Source organism: Larimichthys crocea, chromosome XV, assembly GCF_000972845.2.
Source record: "Larimichthys crocea isolate SSNF chromosome XV, L_crocea_2.0, whole genome shotgun sequence".
Classification (NCBI taxonomy): domain Eukaryota; kingdom Metazoa; phylum Chordata; class Actinopteri; family Sciaenidae; genus Larimichthys; species Larimichthys crocea.
The window spans coordinates 4285588-4311990 of NC_040025.1; the positions used below are offsets into that span (position 1 = coordinate 4285588).

A 26403-nucleotide genomic window follows, 5' to 3' on the forward strand; every position below is an offset into this window, starting at 1 on the left:
AAAAGTGTATGAGCATGGTTAGCATTATCCAGACTATATAATATTTTTGTCTGTGGAGATTGTCACGTGTCAGATTAGTTTAAAGCAAATGTTAATGTTATACATTCTTGCCATGTTGTGCCGCGAGACATGACAGATTACACATTGGTCCTCGACCAGTCGTTCCTTGCCATGTTTCATAACTTGCCACCTACTTTGAAGGAACAACAGAGTGAACATACAGTGACGTGTGGGTCATCATCAAAAAACAAAACAAAAAAAAACAGGAAAAGGCGATGGTGATATTTCCTCTGTTTCATGTGATAAATTAGGAAATGGAAAGTGTGTCAGCACACTCACATTTACAAGCTCTTAATTTTTAAGCACAATCTTTTGACCTGGTACATCGTAGTTTTGTTATTTTTACTCCAGTAAAAGGTCACCACTGTTCACGAGTCAATGTTACTCTGTAATCTGAAAAGTTTGTTGGCATAACAAAATAGTTTCACATTATTGCAATGTACAAACATATCTTATTTCATGTTCTAATGTAATGATGTATGCTATAAGATATTTTCATTTTATTACAGCATACAAAGTTATGACGTTATAACAAGCCACTTTTCTTGTTATAACAATGCACAAGAAAATGTTCTTGTTATAGGTGCAAGGTTTCTTGGTATATTATAATGTTATAATGACACTTTACACATACACTCACGTTTTATGTAAAATGTTTTACACACTAACAAGACAGACTGTATACTTTTTATCACTTCAATTATAAGTTTGTATGAAAATATCTTGTTCTACCAACAAACCTTTGTTATTGCAACGTGAAACATTTCACCTTATCAAGTGATAATAAGATAAGCCCTAACCTGTTATAACATCATACTGCTTATCTTGTTCTAACGTGAAACATTTCATATTCATATGTTACAATAAGTTACACATTTGTATGTAGTACAACGTGACTATTTATCTTGTTATAACGTGATAATTTACGTTGACATCACTCATGGAAGATTAAATGAGCTGAGTGGAAAACTTTCACACAGTAACAAACTCTCATGTCTGGCCCCTGAGTCAAAACGTTTCTCAAACACTGCTGCATGCTCGCTTTTAAAAAATAATAATTTCTGTGCGGGAATATTTGTTGGTCTAATTTCAAACTCAAGGTGAACAGGGGCGGAGACGCGCCTTGATGCAAACCTCCCCCTACTACTGCTGCAGCTGCTGTGTGCGTGAACGTGTACGTGAACGCGCTCCATCGCTGTCATCAGTACAACATCAGCATCTTCCGGGGGGGGGGCGCGCAGAGAAACGGGAGGAGGAGGACCGAGAGAGAGAGAGAGAGAGAGAAAGAGAGAGAGAGAGAGAGAGAGAGAGAGAGAGGAGACATACTGGATAAAGGCTACGACAAAAACCATGATGATAATGGAGTCGAGGCGGTGGAGGATGTCGGATTTACGAGAAAGGACTGTTGAAATTTGACAGAGGGTCCGTGCTGAAAGCTGCTCTCGATTTTTTTTCTTTTTTTTTCCTTTTTTGTTTTTTAGTAAAAAAATAAATAATAAAAAAAAAAATCCCGTTTGATTCCCACATGCTGCTTGGACAGTGAAGGCGAGCAGAGGAAGGGGAGCACCCCACGGATGCCTCGAAAGGTAAAAACGGGGTCCACCGCTGGCGCTACAGGCAACAAGACGCATCTCATCTCACGGATGGTAGAAAAAGGACATCCTGAAGAGAGCTGTGGACTGATGGATGACGATGAAAAACGGCTTTAACCCTACCCTCCACCCGACCACTGTGAAATAAAAGAAAATCCTATTTTGATGGGGAGGGGGGGGGGTTTCTGAATCATTCATGGTGTAGCCCCGAGGAAACGAGCCTTAGACAGCAATGTTGAATCACTGGTTCTTGGTAAATTATTAATTAATGGTGTAGGTAGGCTATGATTTTGTATTGCTTCAATGTAGCATTTTGCCTCATTCATTTTTACAATGTTTAGTCCTGTCACATCATACACATATCTGCAGGTTACATTTGTATCGTGTGCTTATGTAGGCCTTTAACAGCCACATAAGAAGCAGCCAAAGCGGGAGGAATATTAGCGCAGGGAAGCTTTGATAGAGAGAAAACACTGGGCAGTGAGGGTGTGGAGCTGTCTGGGATTTTTTTTATTTATTTTTTTTTAAAAGATACTTTTTTTTTCTTGTAAGAGTGTAAAGAGGAGGAGGACGGGGGTGGAAAGAAATATACAAGGAGAGAAAGAGAGAAAGAGAGAGAGAGAAGAAAAAAAAAGACCAAACATGTTGCCTTCCCAAGAAGCCTCCAAGATCTACCATGACAATTATATGCGCAACTCCCGGGCCATCGGGGTGCTGTGGGCCATCTTCACCATCTGCTTCGCCATCGTCAACGTGGTGGTGTTCATCCAGCCCTACTGGATCGGCGACAGCGTCAACACGCCGCAGGCCGGGTACTTCGGCCTCTTCCACTACTGCGTGGGCACCGGGCCGTCGCCCAGCCGGGAGCTCACCTGCGTGGGCAGCTTCTCCGACTTCAGCTCCATCCCGTCCGGAGCCTTCAAGGCTGCCTCGGTGTTCGTGCTGCTGTCCATGGTGCTGATCCTCAGCTGCATCGCCTGCATGGCACTCTTCTTTTTCTGCAACACCTCCACCGTTTACAAGACCTGCGCCTGGATGCAGCTGCTGTGCGGTAGGGAACCCAGACTTATTAATCACAGAAAAATATAATCAATATTATGTATAAAATTTTAAAATAATAAAAATCAAGGGCCTGGAATGAGATAAAAAACCACCCAACTGACCCTCTTGTTGTATTTGCACCTATTCGTGTGGGTGCTGCTGTGCCTCATCTTTTCAACATGAAACATTTTTAATGTTCTCTTCTTCTTTCGATCATCATACATACAGCTTACAGCCAGAAGCCGTTTGCTCTCCTAAATCCATCAGATTCTATGATGAGCTCTTGTGAGATAACACAATAACCATATGATGATTTTTTATTTTTTTTTGATCAATGCTTAAGTCCCACGTTAAGGCTACTGTAGTGGAACCATCAAACACCATTACAGCCATCTGGGGCTCAGCATATTGAGCATCACATGGTTCTCATTCCTATAGAAATATCCAAGGCTGAACATGGAACTTCTCAGCTGGGTGGAAATGAGGTGAAAGGTGTTTGTGCAGCAGTTTCACTGTCTGTTACTTCACTGGGATCGATACCCTGTAGTCTAAAGGGTACAGGACACACCTTGTTTCAGTTAATTAGAAGTGTTGTACAGATTTCCCATTCCTGCAACAACAGGACCGAGACATTAGGAACACATTTGAGCGATTATTCGCGCCCGCTAAAATGCACAGAAAGCAATAACGGGCCCGGAGCTCCCCTGCTGCCATTGATATTCTGAGAATACACCACTGCATCTCCAAAGAAAGCAAGCAGCGGGATCATAGCTTTGTGCTGATGAAATGCAAATGTCATTCATTCACCCGTTTGAGCTCATCGTTTCAGCTCGCCGTATATGATGCGGTGTGGTGTGATGTACGATGCAGTGCAGTTATGAATTCAGTCCCCTGTAACTGAGGGCCGTATTGCTATTTTGAGGTGATGATTCCAGGTCGATTGGATTATTGATTTCAGGATGGTGATGTTTGCATCCTGCTCCTGAGGGTAGATTAGAGTTTGTAGGCATGGTTAAGGATAGAGGTTGGCCTCCCAGCACATCCAGGATGCTTTGAATAGTGCTACCTCCAAATGAAGAGCTTGAGTATTTACAAATGGTCACTTTGATGGTAAGGGTTGGATTTGTGCAGAGCTAAGACACTTTTGGAGATGTTATGAGTATGACTTAAGAGGGAATGGTTTAAAACTAACCCATCAATGTCCACGGGGGGGGAATTTATAATGTCCTTTACAGCACTTAAAGTACGAGCTGATCTAAGCTCAAATCCATTGTAATTTTTCAAACCGGTGACATGTTTTTCAATCAATCAATTCTTTAGTCAAGGGGTAACAGGAAAACACCTCTAGACCAGCAAATAAGGAATCTGAGACTATTCTAATGTGTATGCAGATTCTAAACAATTACAATATAGTTACAATATAGATTCATAAAGAAAAGCTCTAATTATATAAACGCCACTGTGCATTGACATACTGTATAGTACTGCTACGGAGGAAGAGACTTGTACAGATAAACATATATTTTTGCTTTTTTAAAAGAAAATCAAATTTGTCATGTTAAATATGTGTTACTACAGCAAATTTTATGTTTCTGACAGAAATAAAAGTCTTAAGTTATTAATGGGTAATACCACCAGAAATGAAATATGAATCTAATGCAGGTTTTTTTTTTTTTATTAAATTTTACATGCTCAAATCTTATGGTGTCCTGTAGGAGTGAAACATTTATTTTCATTATTAACTGGCACAAATTAATTTGAATCATAAACATTTTACTTAAAATATTCTTTAAACAATGATTCAACTCTGAAAATAGTCGCAGATCATTGTCTGATGATGAATTAATCAATTCATCGACTAATCATTTCAGCTCTACTGTCTGTGCCGCTCATATTTTCTGGTTGTTCTGAGCAGCCCACACAGGAACATTGTGAAATTTTGGTCCGATTTATTGCTGATTTACTGCTGTGTGAGATTCAGGCTAAAACAACAGTGGAATCTGCTGTGATTAGATGTCACACGACCAAATGAGTAAGAATGTCGGCCAGACTTCACCTTTGAGGAGCCAGAGCTACATGTATCTGCCAGAAGCTGCAAAAATCATACGCACATTTCTGAGCCAGCCTCCTATGTACATCCGACTTCTTTATAAGCTGATCAATGTGATAAATAGGCCAGGCAGAATAGCGTGGGAGTCAGTTTTCTGTACAGAAACAGTCAGCATACTGAATGAGAGAGAGAGAGAGAGACAGAGAGAGAGAGAGAGATCAGCACTTTTTTTCCCTTCTGTATTGTTCTTTTCCTCATCCTCATCTGCCCACTCTGTCCTCTGTTCTGCAGAGTGTGTTGAAAGGGTTTGGTGCTCTCCAATCAGCACGAATCAGACAGAATAGCAGAGCTACAGATTTTACTCTCTTTAGCAAAATGTTCATGACTGAACAGGAACTGAACCCGGATCTTCCCACAAACCATTAATCAAAAAGAAGAAAAAAAAAACATTGGTTAGTGGTGGAAGAAGGATTCAGACCCTTTAAACAGCAGCTGCAGTAGTGGCTTAAAAATATTCCTTGCAAGTCAAAGTCCTGCTTTTAAGATTCTACTTAAGTATCATTGGTATTATTAAATTGTTCATACTGCTGCATTAACATGAGCACATTAAAATGAGTGTGGTAGCTAGTCCATTTGGTAATTTGGACCTTCCAAAGAGTGTTAGGATAAATCTGTGGAGATCACTCTAAAACTAAATGGACCTGCTAACATGTCATCAACATCGAAATGTGACAAGGAGGCTCTAACTAGAAACACTGCTTTAATCTTTAAAGAATTTCTCATGAACTTAGAAAATGTGCTGAAGTACCTGAACAGACTTATTTAGTTATTGTCCATCACTTAAAAAAAAATCGGTAGTAACTGTCTCAATAGTTCAACATCACCTCTCCCACTAATGAACATTTGGATATAAATATAGATGATGATGATGATGTTGCATTGTTCCACAAAATCATTGTGAATGTGACGACTGTGTTGAATCACATCAGGTCCCGTTTAGCCATCATTACCCCCACATCACCACCACCATCTGGCTGTAAAGGTTGGAGGTTGATCTTAGTGCGGCAGGCAGGCAAAATCTTCTGCATGGTTTCATTTATTAAAATTTGAAATCACAAAAAGAAGATTGCATTTTCTAGATTGGCTTTTGATAACATTGATTAGTCTTACTGTCAGAGATCCCAATGTTTTTCTTCAGAATTCTTTAGATCTTTTTGATTTTTGGCCTATGGCAAGCACTCTGTGCTGACCATGACTAAACAAACCACTCATTTTTATTCTCAAACTAAACGTATATCTGTGTTCCTCTAATTTTCACACACATCGGAGTTTGTGAAACTTGAGAAGGTTTTAGTGTCCTTCCAGTGGATGTCTATGATGTATGGTGGAGGCAGGTTGTCTAATAGGCTTGGCAGACAGCCTAATGCTGTTCACCACCTTGGAGATGATCATTTAATCATCCACTCTGCCCTGCTGGGTGTAGCAGCAGGACACTGCGCAATGACAGAGTGTACCACAGCAAATCCAGTAAGGGCCAATTTGAACCGGTGGTGGCCTAGATTTAGGCCAAATGGACCAAAAGTGTCAATTAGGGAGCAGTTTGGGTCCTGATCATGATGGTCTGCTAGTATGCAACTGCAACAGGAAGGTAAAACAGAAATGTTCAGCCAATGAAAAATGTGTCATTATCTACTCACCCTCATGTCAGCTGAAAGCAAACTTTGATAGTCCACACAGGAAAGCAATTTTAGTGGCATGTCAGAATTCTAAGTGAATGGTTCTTTTAGTTGTGGAGACATTGCAAGTCATACCAAAAAATAATTCTCGGGGGAACGAACAGGACTTATTGGTTAAGTAAAGTTTAAATGAAAGATGAAAGAAAAAAATGGAACCAAGGCCAAAACACTGGGATGCAGTTCTCCTGGCAGAGCACAGTGACACAGTGTGTCTTGGCATCCATGGGCTGAAAATGGGCCAAAGTTGGCCTCTATGTATACTGAACCAACCCAGGGTGAATAAGGTTAATGCACTTGAGGAGGACTATAAGGTGCCACTCATAACTGTTGGCAGTAAAGAGTGACTGTAGGCCAAAATGAAGCAGCACCGACTTGAATACAGGTTTACCTCTAAATTGTAGAGCCAACAAAGAGTCTGCAAAAGAAATCAGCAAAACTACCTGTTTTTTTTGTTTGTTTTTTTACATGCATGCTGCACTGCTCCTGCACCGCTTTTAGAAATCAAAGAGGGATTGATTATACAATCCTGCAGCAGGGGCCTGTATTGCAAAGATTTGTGGGTCATCCAGCTATGGGCTTAACTCAGTTGTCAAAAAGCTGGCTCCCCACGGTAAACTAGTCTCCACAGCTAACCTTCTCCACCTTTTGCTTCACCTTTTTCAAGCCCATCTTAACAACAGTACTCAGACTTGTACACTGAAATACTGTAATCATACCTTCTGTCCATACTGACTCTGAAGAGGCTCTAACACTTCACAATCTTACAGGGTTCTGACATGGACACAAATAGTTTACAATAAAGTGACAATCTTTGATATATCAAATGAATTACCTTGGTTTCCAAAGAAAACAGCAGAAACATTTTGAGCATCTCTGGGTTTAAACAGAGTGAGAATTAACACACTAATGAATGGCAATCACAGCTGCATATTAATACCCTTAATTATCCTTTTTTTTTGTTCCATGATCCTCCAATCTGCTCAGCGACTGCTCTATTTTTGACATAAGAACTAATGACAAAATCTGGTCAATTTTCAAAAAAACTATTGAACTATATAGCCTCCTTCCCTGTGGTAGGAGCACATACATCAACAAAAAAAATCTGAAAAATCTGAGCATGTCCACAAAATCTGGTAGGCTACTGGTAAAGCAAGAAGCTGCATGGAGAACGGCCCAAAACAGAGTCATTTCTGCAGCGTCACAGTGCTGTGCCCGATGGAACCAAGGCATATTCGGGTATTGTTTACAGGAATGTCTTGTTAGATTCAGTAAAGCCAAGTAACTGAAACAATGACAGGCTCCTATTATGTGATACAGGCTCCAGGACAACAGAGCAGGGATCAAACAACACAAATGGCTAACAATAAAAACTGTTTAATATAAAGTTTGAAAGTGGACAAACAAATGTTTAACGGTTATTTGTAGATAAGACAATAATTATGTCAGCAGGCTAAAGGTCAAACCAAATGAGGCTAAAGTGGAATAGGTCTGGGCCATTAGCAAATCAACAGCTCCCTGCTAATAGATGACTTCCTTGCTATCATCCCCCAATTACGTCACACCTCGACGGGAAAGTGAATAATGGGGTCAATTTACACTAAGAATCTAGACTAAGCAGCATGCTTTCTCACACAAAAAGAACAAGAGGCGGGCTAGATTTGCCAACAGCACCCAAGAGAGCTCTGCTGCTCGCACCTTTAGATTAAATCAGTGGAAAATGCTCGTAGAAAAACTGAAAGCTGATAGAGGTTTGGTCTTAATTCATCCATTTGAACAAAAATGGATTTAGTGCAAGAAACACTCAAGGAAATTCAGGAAGGGTTTGAGTTTTTACCTTCCTACCAAAAACCAACAAGTCTGATTTGTTTCTTCATGTTGCTCCCCCTTACTCTTCCCAAATCTTCTTTCTCCAGTTTTCTTCGTTTCCTTTCATCCCTACAGCAGAAATTAGGTACCAAATGAAAGCTCAGTAACCCACAAGCCATTGCAGCTCAATGATTCCCTTTCTCCCAAGAACCCAGGAAGAGCATTGGGATTTTGAGATAATTTGACATTGTGGCCACACCGTGTAATGACAGCAATGACGTCTGTTATGTGACGCACAAAAAGACTTGTGAAAGAATCGGCTGTAAAGCAGTGGATATATATTTTTTTGCGTCACGAGAATTTGATCCTTTCGCTTCAATAACATTTGAAAAATCTAGAAGAGCCGTGTGATGTGAAACATTTTTTCCTAGTTCCTATTCAAGTTAGCGGAGGGCTAAACTGGAAGTCGGTGGCTTAGTTCTGACGCGCTTGCTCTATGAGCAAAGCAATGTGAAAGCATAGATGGAAGATTTGGTTCATTTTATACCCAGAAATTGGACTTCTTTGGCTTCATGTGCCACTGAGCAGCTTTCATGAGAATGAAAGGAGTCCTGTCTCCAACGCTGTATCAAGTCCTCTTTATACATCCAAGCTTTCACCTCTTCTCTTCCATCAGCTCATGTCTCTATCTCTCCTTCACGTCTTTCCCTGTCTGTTGCAATATTAAACAGAACTAAGCAGGACATGGGCCGTGGCACAGGGGAGGAGTTGTCCTGGGAGAAACGACCTGTCAGTGACTGCTCGGTCTGAGTGTGTGTGTGTGCATGAGTGTGTGTGTTAAGTGAGAAAAAGGATAGAAATACTGTGGGTTGGAGGAATAGAGGGTATGAATAAAAACCATCCAAAATAAGTTAAGAAACATCAACCTTTAGAAGCATAAGCCAATGGCTCCCTGTAGCAATGGTGAAACTAGCTTATTAAATGTGAGTATACACTTGTCTATTCAGACATACTGTACATAACAGACACAGAAACTTTAACTTTGGTTTGGAGTCATGTTTTTGGACACCTAAGTGTACAAGTCTAAAATTCACTCTTCTTTTAGCTCTGTTTTGGGCCCCACCAACTCTGAAGTACCTGTCTTTTTAGCTGCTAAATGCTCCACTACATTCACTAGCCAGTGTTTTGTGAACAGTGGGTTTATCAGAACGTTTACACTGATCACAGCTGCTTGCTGCATCTGGAAACAGTTGAGTTGAGGACCATAAAACCAAAACAACAAGCTAAAGGAAGATAAAAGATCCGTAGAGCTTTGGTGATAAGTCTATGTGGCTACGCTTATTTGACTTGATCTTGTATTTAGCTTGTTTGAAGTTAACGAAATAATCAGTTATGTGGAGCTGAACAAGATGTTGTTGCCTATTGTGTGTGTGTTTGATGCTGTTTGCAGGGAAGACAAGGAATGGAGGAACTGATTTAATCTGGTGGATTTGTCACACTGTTGACAGTGAGGATGGTTTGTTTTGTTGCCAGTTTTGAAGAATACAATTCTGTTTGTTGATCCGAGTCTCGGGGCGTGGTTGCTTGGGGCTGAAGTGATGATGATCTTGTTGTTGTTGTTGTTGTTAACTAAAGAACTGACTCAATGAACCAATAATTTAATTTAATAATTTGCACCTGTAAATCAGCTAAAAGTCAGATTAACCTGCTTAATAACACTTGATTTGACTAATCATGCCTTATAATGCCCTCGTATGTATATAAGTTACTATTTTTGTGTTCCCCTGAGTAAAGTAGTGCAGAGCTGTTACTAGGAATGCATCATTACCTCACTTACCATTACTCACCAGTTTTGTGTCCCCTTAAGTAGATCATCATCCTGCCCAACTGACAAGTAGCTGCTGAGTCTTAACTGAGAATCCACAATTTGTTCATGAGTGACACAAGCTGGAGACGGCAGAATTCTGGACTGGGACAAAATGCACATTTTCATTAATATTCACATCCATGTGTCACATTATTAGCTAACACAGTGAGATGCTCCATGAAATGTTTGCAGAGTAAAAAGATCTGCTTCAATCTGTTACTGTGTTGCACTCTTTGGACTCTTTTTGGAGAGAAAACTCACTGTACATGTGTTGAAAAAATGCATGTGTGCACCAAATAATGAGTCATTTTGACTTAACATGGCAGCCCTGCGTTTCCATTTCACCGTGGTCTGGCAAATACAGAAGCAGGTATTTGGTTGTGGTTCATAGATGGGCATAGATCAAAATTAATTTGTGTCAATTGGATCATAATTAACCAGGTAATTGTGGCATTACGCCGACCAACATGTACAAAATATTGTTGGAAGTCTGTTCAAAGTTGCAAAAATTTTCAATGGCAGCGGATAATTTTATCATCTAAACCCATTGCTGTGGCCCTCATGGGACATAGAAATACAGACATGTCACCAGTTACGACCCTTGTCTTGTCTTTAATGTCACTTCTGCCGTGGTTTGTTGGTGCCTCAATAGTGATACAGCCTACAACACCATTCGTCAGCATCAAACTGTGATTTTAAGCGTGACATTAGATGGAACCAAGAAAATAGCAATATAACGGCACTGTCAATAATTAGATTGAAGCAGAGTGATCACTGATTACTGTACAAAAACACAACTTCATAACTTAATTCACTGCTTATGGCGAAACCAAGTCATGTTTTCTTATTGCTAAAGTATGCAACTAGTTAATGGTAGCTGTCATTAACTCTGCTCACCCAGTCTGACCACAGCCGGACCAGAACCAACTACCAGTCAAGCCTGCAAGAAGTTGGAAATTCCGCTTGGGAAATTCCTCCAACTTTGATTGGAAGCGCAGCATAAATAACTGTCATACGCAGCTGAGGTTTTCGGCATATGGAAATCGAAAGCAATACTGAGCAACACAGATAAATCACAAACGCATTCACAGATCTCTGTCACAGTAGAAGTGTATGAAAAGTCACCATTGAGAGGCCCGCCCAAGTTGTAACTGATGACTGATTTGCAGCTCCAGCACAAATACTTTTCATCCATCGATATCTACTGTACACACACACACAGATTTGTCTACACATTTACTAATCTCAATACACTTCTGAATCTAAATTCAGATTTAGAGATTTGTTTTACAAACTCACAAATCTATAAAGTATGCATTTACAGTTTGGATTGCACACACATGGATTGAGACATAATTACACAATTCTTCTCTCACATTTAGTAGTTTTGCTCCAATAATTCCAAAATGACCCTTGTGAACTTCATAATTTAGAAAGGAGAAACTTTAAATAATGTCATCAGGTTCTTTTTGTACTGTGTGTGGCCACACATGCGTCTGTTCACGTGAGCATGTAAGACAGCCGTTAAATGTGTATATGATGGTGTGACAGCTGAATAATTAATGAGAACGTTTTTCTTGCTCTTCTCTGGAGCAAGTGTGTGTTTTTTTGTTGTTTTTTTATCGTGTGTGCGCGCGTTTCCGTGTGTGCAAGCATGTGTGTTGCTTCATGTGTGTGGTAACGACAGTGCACGTATGTAATGCGCCCACGTGCATGTGTTTCCAGCAGGAGCTAAATAGATGCTGCAGTGGTTGAGTTAAATATAGAACTACAGAGAGAGAGAGAAGAGTTTCCCTGGGGGGATATCCCTGCCTCCCTCTCTCTCTCTTTCTCTCCCTGAGATTTCTGGACAGCTTTTCCCAACCAAACGTACATGTTTTAATTATCAGGCGCTTAATAAATAATTCCAAAGTCACCGGGGTGTTTCTAAAAATATCCTGACAGCTAAATAATAGATTCCTTTGACCCTTCTCAGCATTGTCACTGTGTCTGTGTGTGTGTGTGTGTAAGAGAAGAAAGCAGCAAAGAGAAGGAACGACCCTAAAGCTTGTTGATAAGATGTATAATATGAGGGGGAAAATGGAAATTTCTCTGTTATACATCATGCATGCTTCTTATTAATGTGCAGTCGTGACTGAACAACAGATGAACCTCAGACATAATGTTCATTCTCCTTCAGCATGTCAGGCTTCATATTCTGTTTTTAAACAAGCTAGATTTCGTTCCAGCTTCATCATCATCATCATCAAGTATGTTTTCACTCATATTCGGTATGTATATTTAGTAAAATGGCAATTTATGTTTTATATTTGAGGTACTTTGCTGATGTCTTTAAAGCAGTCTGTGATGACTGAGCTTGCAATTTGTTGTGTTGGAGGTTGATAGGCAGGTACAGGAGATATATATATATATATATATATATATATATATATATACATATATATATATATATATATATATATATATATATATATATATATCATACATATAAACATCTATATATATATCTATATATATATATATATATATATCTATATATATATATATTATATATATCTATATATATATTATTATATATATATATATATATATCTATATACATACCCATTATTATTATATATTTATTTTATTTTTTTCCACTGCCAAAAATTCACTGTGAACTTTTTTCGTTGGAACTAATTTATAATTGTCCAATTTAAACTTGACAGTACACTCTGGGACATTCATTCTTTTTTCAATGCTATGAATGCAACAAACAAAAATCCATTCACTTCTATTGCATCGGGGTGTAATGCGTTTTCTGTTTATTTTTCTGCATTTTTTTTTGCGGACTTCCACGAAAGTGTAATTTAATCTACATGTCAAATTTCAAATGTATACATGAACATTTACGTTTAACTACTATACAAAAGTTACTTCAATGAGAGAAAGCGGTAAAAACGCTTCAGTCACCCTTAATTATTATTAATTATTAGTATTTTCACTGCTGAAGCCTTCACTGCACGATTCAGAGTCAGAAGTACAGTCCTGGATGTCTTGGCTGCAATGATGTTGGTTGGCCAACAACTCAATATCCCCGCTGCACTCATAAACCAGCTGCGCTCAGTGTTGACAGGCGATATGTTCCACCTAATGAGGAGATAAGAATGACTCTGTCTCAGGACAAGACCTGCACGTCGCTAAATCATCGGTGCTAGCATTCTTTTCTCTCTGATAAAGACAACGCTAAAGTAGGCTAAATGGTTGACAAAAAACATTGTTATGTGGTAAGTCAGGCTTTTACACCATCAACTGAAAACATTATTCAACAATTTATATTAGCAGTTAAACATAAAGTGTTCAAATCAGGACAGACATATCAAACCTATTACCGGACAAGGCATCATTATTGGACCATAAACGATATATAAAAGACATCCAATCCTGGCACATTTTAGGATTATTGTACATTTGTCAACAAAGCTGCAAACTTTCACATAACTTTCTAAATCTCCTGATATTCAGAAAAAAAACTATAATATCAGACCACAAATAAGACTGTACAGTATGTATCTGACAGTGATCTGAAGTTGAAAAAGGGTTTAGTAATGTGTAGGATCAGTATCAGTGCTGCTTCTGTCAGGTACTCTTCCTCTAATTATGAATTAGATGGATTGCCAGAAGGGACCTCTCACTGGTCCCTCATTATATCACAAAACTGCTTCACGTAGCTCAATGAAAAACGTTGCTTGGACTTGTGCGATGACACATTATACGGTTATGTGAAAGCAGCTCTACGCCTGCCAATCCTCTTTCCAGATATTGGACTCATGCCAGTGACTTCCTCCTCAGCCGGTAAAGGACACAGGGATGAGTGAGGAAGAGATAAAGGATTTAAACGGAAAGCGAGCGGGGGGAAGAGTGAGAGGTTTTAAATCTCAAGAAAATAAGTATGGTAAAGGTATCACATTTAACATTTTAGGCTAGGTCAACAACTTGTAAAAATGTCTAAATTTATGATTAAATAGCGAGATATTACCAGAAGAGAGCACAATGCTCAGCCTCTGTTCCCCAAAAAATAATAAATGACAAATCTATAAACAAGAAGGAAGCACAGAGAGAACTTAGAGCTGTACAGGGAGTGAAAAAGTGTAAATACAGAATGAAAGAGGGGGACAAAAAGAGGGAGAGCCCATGCCAAGTGGGCCAGTGAACCCTGGCGGCAACATCTTGTAAAGTGCCCCTTCAGCAATACACACACACAGACGCACACACACAAGGCTTGATCCCAACTCCAATAAAAGCTCTGTATATCAGCAACGAGGCCGTCCATTAGATAGATAGAGGACAGCAGGCCAAGGTCTGGACACAGTAGCAGAGGGAGGAGCAGACCTCGGACAGCTTTATTAAATTATAGCCTGGACATGGTGATCTCTTAATGCAGTCATGTTCACACCTTTCCACCCTGTGTCGGACTTCAAAATGCAGGAGCTCGCTTCTACAAGGAGACCAGTGGGAGGTCTACAGGAGGTTACAGTTTGGTCATAGATACAGATACTGCTTTTAAACTTCCAGGATGACTTTGATATTTTATACTAAAGATAACCATATGATTCTCCACTTAAAGTCTTACCACGGCCACATTAAATACTTATTTCTAATAGACTATTCAAACAACACAACTGGGCATTTCAAACATATAAGGATGACAATTTAACCAATGGTCTTCTAAGGAAAATTAAACCTTGAACATCATTTAACACTATGTAACTTTTGAAGAAGTTAATAACACATTTTTTCTAGTGAAAGTGAAAACATGTAACAACATGGTATAAAATGCAACCTTGCTAAGTTCAATACTCTCTGGTTTTGCAGCTGCATCTCACTTGGACGACAAAACTTGTTTGTAACTGCTCTCCAAAAGGACATACATGTGTATGTATATAACAATTCTCTGACCTGACACCACTATCAACGCTACATTTGTCTGTCTTCCCAAACTCTTACGAATTACGGTTGAAAAATAAATCTGTTTTATGGTTAGGCTTTGGTTAGTTTTAAGCACACACACAACATGAAAATAAATGTAGTTAAAGTACTGAGTTAAGGTTAGAAAAACATGTTTCAGGTCTCAAACAGCCTCCTAATGCAAAATTTGACTTCCTTCCTTTGCTCTTGACAAACAAGAATTATAGTTAATACTGCTGGTAGAGGGCATTATCACCTCAGCGTGAACATAAGATTATGGGGCATTTGCTTGAATCACTGGTGATTTTTTAAAATTCAGTTTTACATACGTAATTACAGCAACCTACACCCAATACTGTGCCTGAACACATCGTATAGCCATGATTAGGTGGAAGGCCATCCTGTTTTGACATTTTGACGATAGGTCACCTGTGCACATGCCCCTCGAATGGGATTGCAGGTTTCCAGGCTGTGGTGACATATGGGTTTAAACCTTATGTAGTGTGTGTAGATTGTGTTTTATAGCCAATCTGGCAACTTGGGTGTCATCAGACAAACATACAAAGTTTATGAATCCGTGTACGATGATTATTCACAATAACGTTTCAGGGCGATGTAAATTACAGGAGGTTCCTGTGAGAAACAACAAAATGAAAAGCGAAGAAACCCTCCTTTTACTCTACAGCAGCAGCAGCATGGTGCGGATGTTTATCTTGATGTAGGGTCATTTACATTGACTGCGTGTGGATGAATAAATCTGCTGTAGAGACAAAGTGCTGTGTTAATATGTATTACTTTGGGTGTGCAGAATCCAGGCATAGACTGTATCATAAAGTAACTCAGAGAACATGACACAGTGCTGGATCGCGTCACAGCCGTGTACACAGCAAACAGAGTCAAGCTGCTCAGGAGGAACACTGGAGCCTGAAGCTGCTCCATCAAAACTCTCCCTCTCTCACACATGCGCACGCACACACGCACACACACCACAGTGATGATATTTTTAGAGCTCTTATATAATAATTTTTGACTGTTTGTCGAGTAAAAAAAGCATCCGTAGATAAGAAAGTCTGACAAAATTGTTATATAATAAGTCTATAAATATCTTTAGGTGCTATAAAGTTCATAAATATGCCCTGGCAACAGGTTTCCAAATGTTTTTATTTAGTTTGATCTGTAACAGCGGACAGGCTGTGTGCGCTGCGATGAAAAGGACTGACAGGTGATGGCAGTGATGAACTAAGGAGAGAAAAGTGACATGAAGGAATACAACTTGTTTTCCCCTTTCATTCTTCAGCTCTCTGTCTCTCTTCGCTGCCTCCCGTCCTCCCCTTCCCTCCCCCCTCCCGTTCGATCCCTCTGCTCGCCGCCTTTGAAGTTCCTCCCCTCCAATGCAGTGTCTTGAGAGAGCGAAGGGGAAGAAGGAAGAGGAAACACCCCAACAACTTCAAAGGGCTTTTCTTGGGTTGTGGGAAGGTGGGGGTTATTTTTAGCCTGCTGCTGTCCACTTAGACGTTGAAGATGGAGGAGAAGGACGCAGAGAGATCATGTCACATGGTCATACTGCTACACTGTTCAATATTTGTTTTTTTAAATAGGTGACTTCATCTTAAAAATATAAGTGTACAAGTCTAAAAATGTGAAGATATAGTCTCTGTAAACAGAGAAGGGTGTTATAGGTAATCTTAGAAGTCAACTGGAGGTGTTGAGAACATCTGTGAATGTACATTAACACAGAATCTATGTAGCTTTTAACAGTGAAGCTCGTTTAACTGGTGTCAGCACAGCCGAGATTACCTCCTGGTTAAAGGCTTCTTTATTTATGTGATAACTGTTGCAAATAGTTTGCTGCCGATGACACTCATGCACGTTCACTTACATACATGTCATGGCCAAGGAAAACTACTGTTTATTACCATTTGAGTTTAATTTTTGCAGGTTCAACCATTAGTTCTCTCTGTCATGATAATTTTGTGCTCAACAAAGTAAATTGATAAATTCTCAGAATGCAGTCACGTTACTAGAAAAGGTCTAAAGGAGCAACCTGCCACTAACCCACATAAAGATAGATTGTAAACAAGGTAGGTCTGAAATAAGTCTGTAAAGTGTTTCGAGTGGATTATTTGGATCCATTTGAAATAAATTTGACCTCTATAGATGCCCGACTGCCCGTACTGTCCGGTTGGATCTATTTTAGTCATCGTGTTCCGAGATCTCATCACTGACTTTGGTGAATACAATTGGTTTAAAACTTAACCAATGGCCAGAGGTATGAACATGAAACCTAATTAACTTTAATGTTTTCCATCATGTAAAGTAATACCACATAATAAGATTCAGTTTCATGCCAACACAGAAATCTAATTTTAAAAACTATAAAATTTTACAGTATGTGTTTTGGGCTGGTGATCAAAAGCAGTGTTTACTCCACCATATACAATCTACTGTAGTGTTAAAAAAAACAATTAGCATTACTACAAAGATATATTATTGGTTAATGAGCTTCTGTTTTGCTCAACAGATTTTTGCTGGTTCTGTATCTGCATTTTGAAAAAGCCCAGACTCAATAACTTTAGATGAGTTTCATGCCAGATGGGGAAACATCCATCAAAAATCCATAAAACATGTTACCTGACGCTCATTACTCAGTTAATGATTTTATCATCTCCCATCAATGTTAATATCTTGTACAAAGGTCATAAAAGGAGCTAATAACATGAAGATTTCCCACGATGATTACTTCCATTGCTCTTCTCTTCTCTCATTACTTACTGTATTATCGTCATTATATTCTTTCTCATTACATCCTCTCATTACGCCTGCAATCATTTTGTCAGAGGAGCGGCCACATTTTCTAATGGCGTACATCTCAGCTTGATGTAAGACTCCTCATATTTGCATGGTGTTCTGGTTTACACAAAGAGGTGGTGACTAATCTGATATCCTCCCTCGTCTGTTGCCATGAGTTCACCACCCACCATTTTCCCATGATGGATGGCTGGTAGGTGAAATACAGGGTCTTCGGAGGGAATCTCTAATATGACAGGGTTCAACCATATGACTAATGGAGTGCACTTTAATCCACTCAGATCCATCACCCTCAGACCCTACAAGCACAACATTCTCTTGCAGTTTTGCCCTTTAGTGATATTCATTCAAGTTCAGCTAAAATTAAATTGCATGTTCAGTTCCTGCTCCAGCATGTAAAGTCCTGTATGCATATCATAAAGCCACAGCACCCCTGTTCAGTTCTAGCCTAGACCTTTGTCATACACCTCCCCGTTATTATGTCATTTTTTTGTCTCCACAGAGAAATTCTTTGCGCACAGCCAATCAAATATCGCTTAAATTTGCATATAAAATCATACTATTTGTGAAACACATTGCAACAAAACACAAACAAAATTTGAGCTCACATTAGATTTCTAGCTAATGTCTCCTGATGCATAAAGTTACACAGGCAGGGATAGGTTATTTCCTGCTCGTGCTGGCAAATACAGCAAATGTGAATGGTAGTTTGGATCTTCACTTGTATGTAGTACTTCCAGCAAATACCCACAGCTATGGTCCCACCCTTCCCCAAATACTCGTCTTTTATGAGTTACCAAACTAACTGCCAGCAATCAAAATTGATGACCTTAAACAGTGAACATAACCCACTTACAGTAAACAGTGTGTAATTGTAGCTTTTTACACTGCGGGTAGTGACTGACTGATGCATGTTTTCCCCAGGTATGCGCTCACCACCACCGAGATAGTTTAGCCCTACAAACCACAAAAACTGCATACAATTAGCGTTCCATGTACATATAAAAAAACCACACAGTGATAACGAATAACAAATGAATACTGAAAAACATTCAAGTTCAAGGTATTTAGAGGTCCAGACCCACAACACCTGAATATAGCTTGACTTCTGAACGAGCTATCAGCTGGCGTTCAGCAGCAGATCAGCAGAATTCACTGAAGGCACCATACTATTATCCTCTTCTTTACATTTCAGTCCGTGTTCTCTCTGTGTTACAGTACGCCTCATTCCACACAGCAGCTACTGTGTTTGAATGCTGCCCAACACCCTTCAATAGACACACATGGCAGACGCAGCACTTAAAATATTTACAAATGCACACCGATTGAGTTCCAGACGATAAATCTTTTGAGCGTTTATTGGACTGAAGCATAATAATCATTAACTCAGGCAAATCTGTGCGACTTTTTTATGTGTGTCACAAGTCATGTTGCCCATAGAAAGGACATGTCTGGTCTGGTATGAATATTCAGTGTGACGTCTGCCATGTATGTTCCCCATCTCCCCGTGGAGCCCGCTGTTTTACTTACAGCCCCTCAGGCACAGACTGGCTGCTATTTAAACAGTACTGGTAAGCAAAGAATATGGCACAATCAGCTCCCCGGTGATGCTCACTTTGATGAATGAGGAGAGGTGTAAAGATTATAGATTACCATTTTTGTTGTAGTGTTGAAATTCCATGTATGCATTTCCCTAGAGAGCTTTGAGCTGTGTGTGTGTGTTTGTGTGTGCACCACATGCACTCAGTTTAGTTTGTGGGTGCGAGTGCACGCAAGTTTGTGTGATGTGTACGTTTTAAATTCTGTCACATACTCAATCGTGCCCAGGTGAATAATGTATACGGTGCAAGTATTCCATCTTTCCACTGTCTCGCTGTTAACCCCTCGACACCTGAACAGCTGGCTAAACTCTGCAGCAGTTTAAAAGGTGCAGGATGCGGTTTTCAGGTAAAACTACAGTGGTCTTATCAGCATAAATCACAAAGTGGGGCTAAGTGAAAGTCTATAGAAGCACATGATTCACATAAATCTAAAGAGTAAAAGTAGTGAAACACAAAGCTGGACTCACCAATATTGCGTTCCGTTTTCTCACATCACTTTCTGTTGAATCAAGCACAGATGTTTTATTATTATTCATTTCCCAATACCAGTTTGGCCTTCCTTGTGAGAGCTGACTCTGATATCCATTTTCTTGGGTGGTGAAGGGTTTGTATAGCCAATGAGTAAAGAGTGACATATCTGTCCCACCTACATCATTATCAGTTGGACCATGACCCATTGTTTTGTGAACAACCATGTTGAGGCATCGACTTTGCCATCTTGGTGTTTTTGGTGTGGAGCTGTTGGGTGACGTACTGTAGAAGCAGTAGCAATAAACATTCTCATATTACAGCTGAACTTACACCAACTATATAATTCTGAAAACATTTGAGGAGAGAAATAGGCAATGCAGTAACAGAATCTTGACTCATATTTTATCAGCACTGTTTTAGTTTGAGTTTGATCTGAGTTCAGTGAGCCTAGTGTGCATCACTGGACGGACTGAGAATTAATTCTCAATTACAAGGTAGACACACTCTAAAGTATAATATAATCTGCTTTATCATCTATTTTACTATAAATGGGTCCATAATTTACTAACTGAACATCACACTGTATGGAGGAAGACTTGAAACTACTGTAGCTACTGAGACCAGAGGGTCTAAACACAGCAGTGTAAGGCCATCAGTGTGCTACATGTGAGATACATTTTATTGCTACAAGTTCATGAAAATCCAGCAGCAAAAAAAAACGTTACCCTGTTACCACTGCCCACTTTTTTTCTACCTAAACTTCTCATCTCTTCTGCCTGTTTAGAATCAGTCAGTCATTTGTCCTCACAGTTTGTCATACCCCTTTCCTTTCTACTCTGATCTGTCTTTATACGTCACATATCCCAACTCCTAATTCTCACTTCAAACCTACGTGTCTCCTCTGTGTCCTCCTGCAGGAGTGTGCCTGGTGCTGGGTTGCATGATCTTCCCCGACGGATGGGACGCCGAGGTGATCCGGGACATGTGCGGGGAGCAGACAGGGAAATACTCCCTAGGCGATTGCTCTGTACGCTGGGCCTATATGCTGGCCATCATGGGCATCCTGGACGCCCTCATTCTCTCCTTTCTGGCCTTCGTCCTGGGTAACCGGCAGACAGACTTCTATCTTGACGATCTGCAGACAGACAACAAAGGCAAGTAAAAGAATACTGTAGGAATGGCCTAAATATGACATTTAATTTACCTTTTCATTTATGAAATTTATTATTTTACAAACAAAACAAAAAAACTAAACAAAGGCTGCAGGTAGTTACTGTAGGTCGTTTATGCATGCCAACACTGGATGGAAGTTACCAAATAGAGCAAAACACGCAGATTACCTAAGATGGTTTCAGCTCGGCTCCATTTAAACTCTTGAGCAGTTTTTTTGCAACCAAAACAACTGTCTGGCTTCCCCGGTGATTTAAGATAATAATGAAAAGTGCGTCATGTGCTACCAAAAGGACAATTGTTGTGTGCGTTTGAACCCGTCAAATCCCCAATGGTGAACTCTTAAAGCAATCTTCTGATAAGATGCATCAGGATACTGTTTTCTAATTGCAGTCTAGATGCTCACTGGAACTGGATATTTTGTTCATTTAATGAACACTGTTATATTAACCGCATAAAAGCAATGAAAAATTAGCAACACTCACTGCTGGTGTTCCATAATGAAGAAAAATAATAAAGAGGAGGGGGGGTGAATCCTCCTGGTAATTTTTCTGACCAATGAGAGAACAGTTTATTCACTCACGACATTTTTTACAACGTTTGGACAACTGTACCATTGTAGTCTCTAAATCGGAACAAAAAAACAAACTAACAACCAAAATGAACATGTGAAGCCTTTAAAACCATATTACTATAAACGTGAATAAAAAGCATAAATGAAAAGAACATGATGTGAAGTAACATACAGTAACTCACTGCCTCTAAAGGTGGCTTTGCCAGTCAGTCTTCCTCCAGCTCTAATTTTTGACTGCGAGCCCATTAACATGAACAAAATTTGCCCAGTTGAAAAATGACTACACTCTAACCTGACCTCAGTAACTCCAGCCAAATTGCTTTCAGTGCTGTATTCAAGAGTGGGAGAGAGTCCTCCAGAGGGTTTCTGACAGTTTGCATGATGTTGCATCAGGACACTTGAATTGCATTGTTTCAGCTGAATGAAAAGAAAGGAAGAGGAGGAAAGGAATGGCACAAGGCGTCGGTGGAGAGTAAAAGATACAATACAAAATACTAAAAAAAGTCTCCTTACATAAGGAGTGTGTTTGATTCGACTTCATAAACCAAATGTACAACAACACAGGCAGGAACAGAGCGAGATGGAGAGATCTGTGACATAAGACATACAGTAGTAGACAGAGTGTGAGAGATATACAGACAGACGAGAGTAAAGGGGAGAGGAGGAGTGAGAGGAAGAGAGAGATAAAGAGAGAAAAATGACATAAGATGTCTCGCTTCTCCGACGGTCTATCTCCATGATGGTTTCCATAGTAACTGGAGATATTCCAGAGCGTGGGCGTGTCTTTCTGTTCTTATCTGATTAACCTCGCTGACAGTCTGAGTGATTTTACACATTTAATGCATCTAATGCTCCACCAGCTGTGTGAAGTTCCTTTTCAGATTTATTTCATGGAAAGAAACAAATGTTCCTTTAGCTTCTTTATATCAACTGATACAAACCTGTGTGATGATGTGACCTATAGACAGTGCATGAAACCATGTGTTGTCCATATAAGTGACAGAGGTGGACCAATAAAATGCATCAGCTTAAGCTCAATAACAATAGTTTTTGAACAATACAGTAAAATTATATAACAAACAAACAAATGAAATAAAAATGTAAATTTGAGCTGGACTGCACATTCAGACTTTAAATGATGACCTAAATGCTGAACTCATAACTCAGATTCATGTTTTGCACAAATGTGCACTTTCACTGGTCCTGCCTCACTGCCAACACTTCTGTTCTGTTCTGTCCTTGCAGATTTTGCTGTGTCAAGGGTAAGTTGACTTTTGCTTTACGCATTTCATGTGCATTTTGTTTGAGGAATACATTAATGTGTCGACATAAAGCCTCGGTTTTTGAGCATACTACAGCCACGTTAGCTGACAGTTGTAGTGGACTCTTTTCCTGCTAGCATTCTTCAACCCATTCAACAACAGGTTGTTTCATATTCTTTTTATACTGAGGGACGTTAATACCTCTGACCTATTCTAATACTTTATACATAAACTCCCACACCCACTGCCCGTATGTCACATACTCTAATAATAAAGAAAAGTTAACAGTTTACTATGCTGTGCAGATAAATGTTGAATTCAAACTTCACGTTAAGTACACTAATTGGTTTAATACATGAGACATGAGACAACATGTCAACACAAGACATCTAGTTGGTTAAGGAAATACGGGGTTGAATACAAATGCGAGTACAGCAGGCAGCAGGATGACTTCAGTGGTTAGACGAGAACATGCAGACAGATAACAGGCAGGTCGGCAGGTTCAAGTCCAGGTTTTCAGAAGCTTGAAAACAAAACCAAAAGGCACAACAGGAACATAACAACTATGCAACTAAGACAAACTGACACAGGGAACACGCAAGTTGTGTCTCAATTCAGATACTTCTGTTAGTACACTTTTATGCAGTACAATATTTCTTCAGGGTAGTGCTGTCTTAATTCAGGTACTGCCATTGTGATTGCAATATTTTACTGCTTTTTCATGCATTAGCACCAACATTTGATTGCTGAATTATAAATATAAAACATATGTACAACTTACTTTTGTATATTGCTGGATTTACCGCAACCACTTCAGATCAGCAGCTTCCTTGGCCACCGGTGGTCCCTCCCCTTCCACTGACAGCATGAAGCATCAAGACATAGATGAAACTAATCAGGGCAGACAAGCAAAACTGGCCAAAAAGCACATGTAGGAAGTTACAGACACGAGGAGAGGAGAGAATTCTAAAATAAAACAGGACATGCTATACATGAAATGATTACTGTACAGTTACATGTGTGTGTTCCTGTGCATGTGTGTTCCGACGGGTGGGATAAATGCGGAGAAATAATTTCATGTGTAAAAAGCATGATTAATAAAGTTTCAACTTAACATTAAATAAATAAATTGGTGAACACTCCATTCTGCAGCAAGCTGCTGTAAACGAACAGGTGATCAGTTAGCTACTCACACTCACAATTCAAATGAAGACAGAATTGTTTTTAACGCTGAACAAATAAAACTTGATTCACATTCAGTGCTCACGCTCTAATTGTGCATAGCAGAAATGCAGTCCTAGGCTTGTAGCCTTCTCTGATACAAGATTTAGAATTGTTGCCTGGCACCAACCTACCCTTTGTGACATGCTACAGAGGTATGTACCAAGCAGGTCCCTCAGATCCTCAGCATCTGGACTCCTAGTTGTCCCCAGAACCTTCACAAAGACGTTTGGTGAGGTCGCTTTTAGCTACTGCGGCCTCCATCTCTGGAACAGCCTGCCTATGGATCTGAGGGACTGCACCTCGGTAGACATTTTTAAAAAACAACTTAAGACATAACTCTTTAGCCTGGCTTTTACCTAAGGTGCCTGCCCATTCACTGCTGGATTTTTATGTCCTGATCACTCCCTGTTACTTTTATCTCTGGTTCTTATTTACTGTACAGGTCATATCTACTTTTACTGCAACTGTTCTTAAATTATGCTTTTTATCCTATATGTTCTTTTCTTATTTGTTTCATTGTTGTAGTTTTATGTTTTTACTTTTCTTTTAATTTCTAGAAACTGCTCTGTTGTCTATTTCTGTTTTTACTCTGTTCTGTGAATCACTTTGGGCTACAACTCAGTATGAAAGGTGCTATATAAATAAATAAAGTTAAGTTAAGATGATTCTAGTGCGAGAAAACTAGCTTTACCTATCAACACCCACACAAAAAAGCATACTGTGTTACTATGACAACCTTGATGTGCTAGATCCTATAGTTTCCATAATGTAACTGAATAGCAGCCTTTCATTAGACCTGGGTTTAATGGCCTTGAACACTCCTCCACAGCCACAGACAACCCTATACAGCTGTTTCCATACGCTTCATGACAAGTAAATAATGTTTATTTGTAAAAATTGTGGATTCTTCCTTTAAACCTTACCTATAACCTCTTAAAGGGTCATACACGATGCTTCATTTCTATGAGAATGATTAATCCGTCTGTTCTCCTTCAGATTGAGGTGCGGGACAGAAGAGAGCCGAGGTACGGAGTGCAGCGTCTTCACTGAGGGCAACAACAGCACTGGACAACTTCTCTTCTCTTCTCTCATCCATCTGTTTCTCTCCCTCTCCTCTCTTCTTATCTTCTCTCCAATGATCAGGATATCACCCAATTTCAATGCAGACACCAAGTGTACAGGATTCTGTAAGATATAAAAAACAAAAACAAAACAAAACTAGGATAAACTATATTTTGAAAAAAAAAATTATACAAGGTTGTACAGTGCATTTAACACTAGACTTTCTCAACGAATACCTTTATGATGGAAAAAAAAAGAAATACTGTATTTAAAGTCTTTGTGTGAGAAATTCAATCCTTAAGATGAAGAACCATAATGTCCATCTATGATTTTATGATGATTTCTTTCAAATCTTGCTATTTAAAGGCTTTGAGTTTGTGTGTTGTGTACATTCATAGCTTCAGAAAGCAGATTATTGATACTCCTCGTACAGTGATAGAGTCAAGACTCGCAATACAGCAGCAAGTACATTATTATTAAACATTCACTCCAACAGGGACTTGTATGGCTCTTCATCTAAGGACTTTCAAATGTGAGGAATTTAAAAAGGAGTACCCCATTGCAGCTTTACAGAACCTAACATCTCTGGGAGATTCTCTACTGTACATACTTAACGATGTAAATAACATTACTGCTGACGAAAACAGCCGACAACAAAACCTCATCTGACTCTAATGCATTTGAGTATAGTATTTCTACCCTTGGTTTCAGTGTTCCTCGTGCCGGAAGAGCATCAGAGTATGTGCAAATCCATTGTGTTTATATGACTCCTCGCTACTGATTTGGTGGAATAAGACCGATGGGAATAAAACGGATATCTCAGCTGGGTATTCCACAGAGAAGCAGAGGACCATGAATCAAAGTAATTGTGTATTGTCGCAATTTTTTGACCCAGAAGATGCTTCCCCTGCATCAACGTGGCCTCAAAAGAAGCCCCTTATTGTAGTGTTTTACCCTGCAGTACACAGCAGAAATTCAAATTGTTGAACTGAACCGCAAGCTGTCCAAGTCAGACTTAGAAGTCATGCTTTTTTTGCTTTTTTTTGTCCGAGTTCAGTCCTTTGTAAAACCCTTTCTCCAGTGTGCAGTTTACTCCAGTTTATGGTTCCAGCATAAAGTGATCAGTTTACTC

General features: G+C 39.5%; 1 protein-coding gene and 1 long non-coding RNA gene across 3 annotated transcripts in view; one reads left to right on the forward strand and one right to left on the reverse strand.

Moving 5' to 3' along the window:
• Positions 1-1370: 1370 nt before the first annotated feature.
• Positions 1371-25283, forward strand: LOC104938231 (LHFPL tetraspan subfamily member 4 protein). The gene is made up of 4 exons (XM_019266395.2): positions 1371-2703; positions 20897-21133; positions 22969-22985; positions 25206-25283. The coding sequence occupies exons 1-4, from the start codon at positions 2295-2297 to the stop codon at positions 25257-25259; spliced, it is 717 nt and encodes a 238-aa protein (XP_019121940.1). The 5' UTR covers positions 1371-2294; the 3' UTR covers positions 25260-25283.
• Positions 21003-26403, reverse strand: part of LOC113747779 (uncharacterized) — a 29378-nt gene continuing 23977 nt past the window's right edge. Inside the window, exons 3-5 of one of the 2 annotated variants that reach the window (XR_003463885.1) lie at positions 25133-25394; positions 23767-23876; positions 21003-21114 (exon numbers count right to left, since the gene is read on the reverse strand). This is a non-coding gene — a long non-coding RNA (uncharacterized LOC113747779). Of the gene's footprint in view, positions 21115-23766; positions 23900-25132; positions 25395-26403 lie in introns of both variants that reach the window. The other variant, XR_003463884.1, reaches the window with a different exon arrangement.

Coding starts and splice junctions, on each gene's coding strand:
- LOC104938231 (XM_019266395.2), top strand. CDS start 2,295: ATGTTGCCTTCCCAAGAAGCCTCCAAGATCTACCATGACAATTATATG. Junction 2,704..20,896: donor CTGGATGCAGCTGCTGTGCG/GTAGGGAACCCA, acceptor GTCCTCCTGCAG/GAGTGTGCCTGGTGCTGGGT.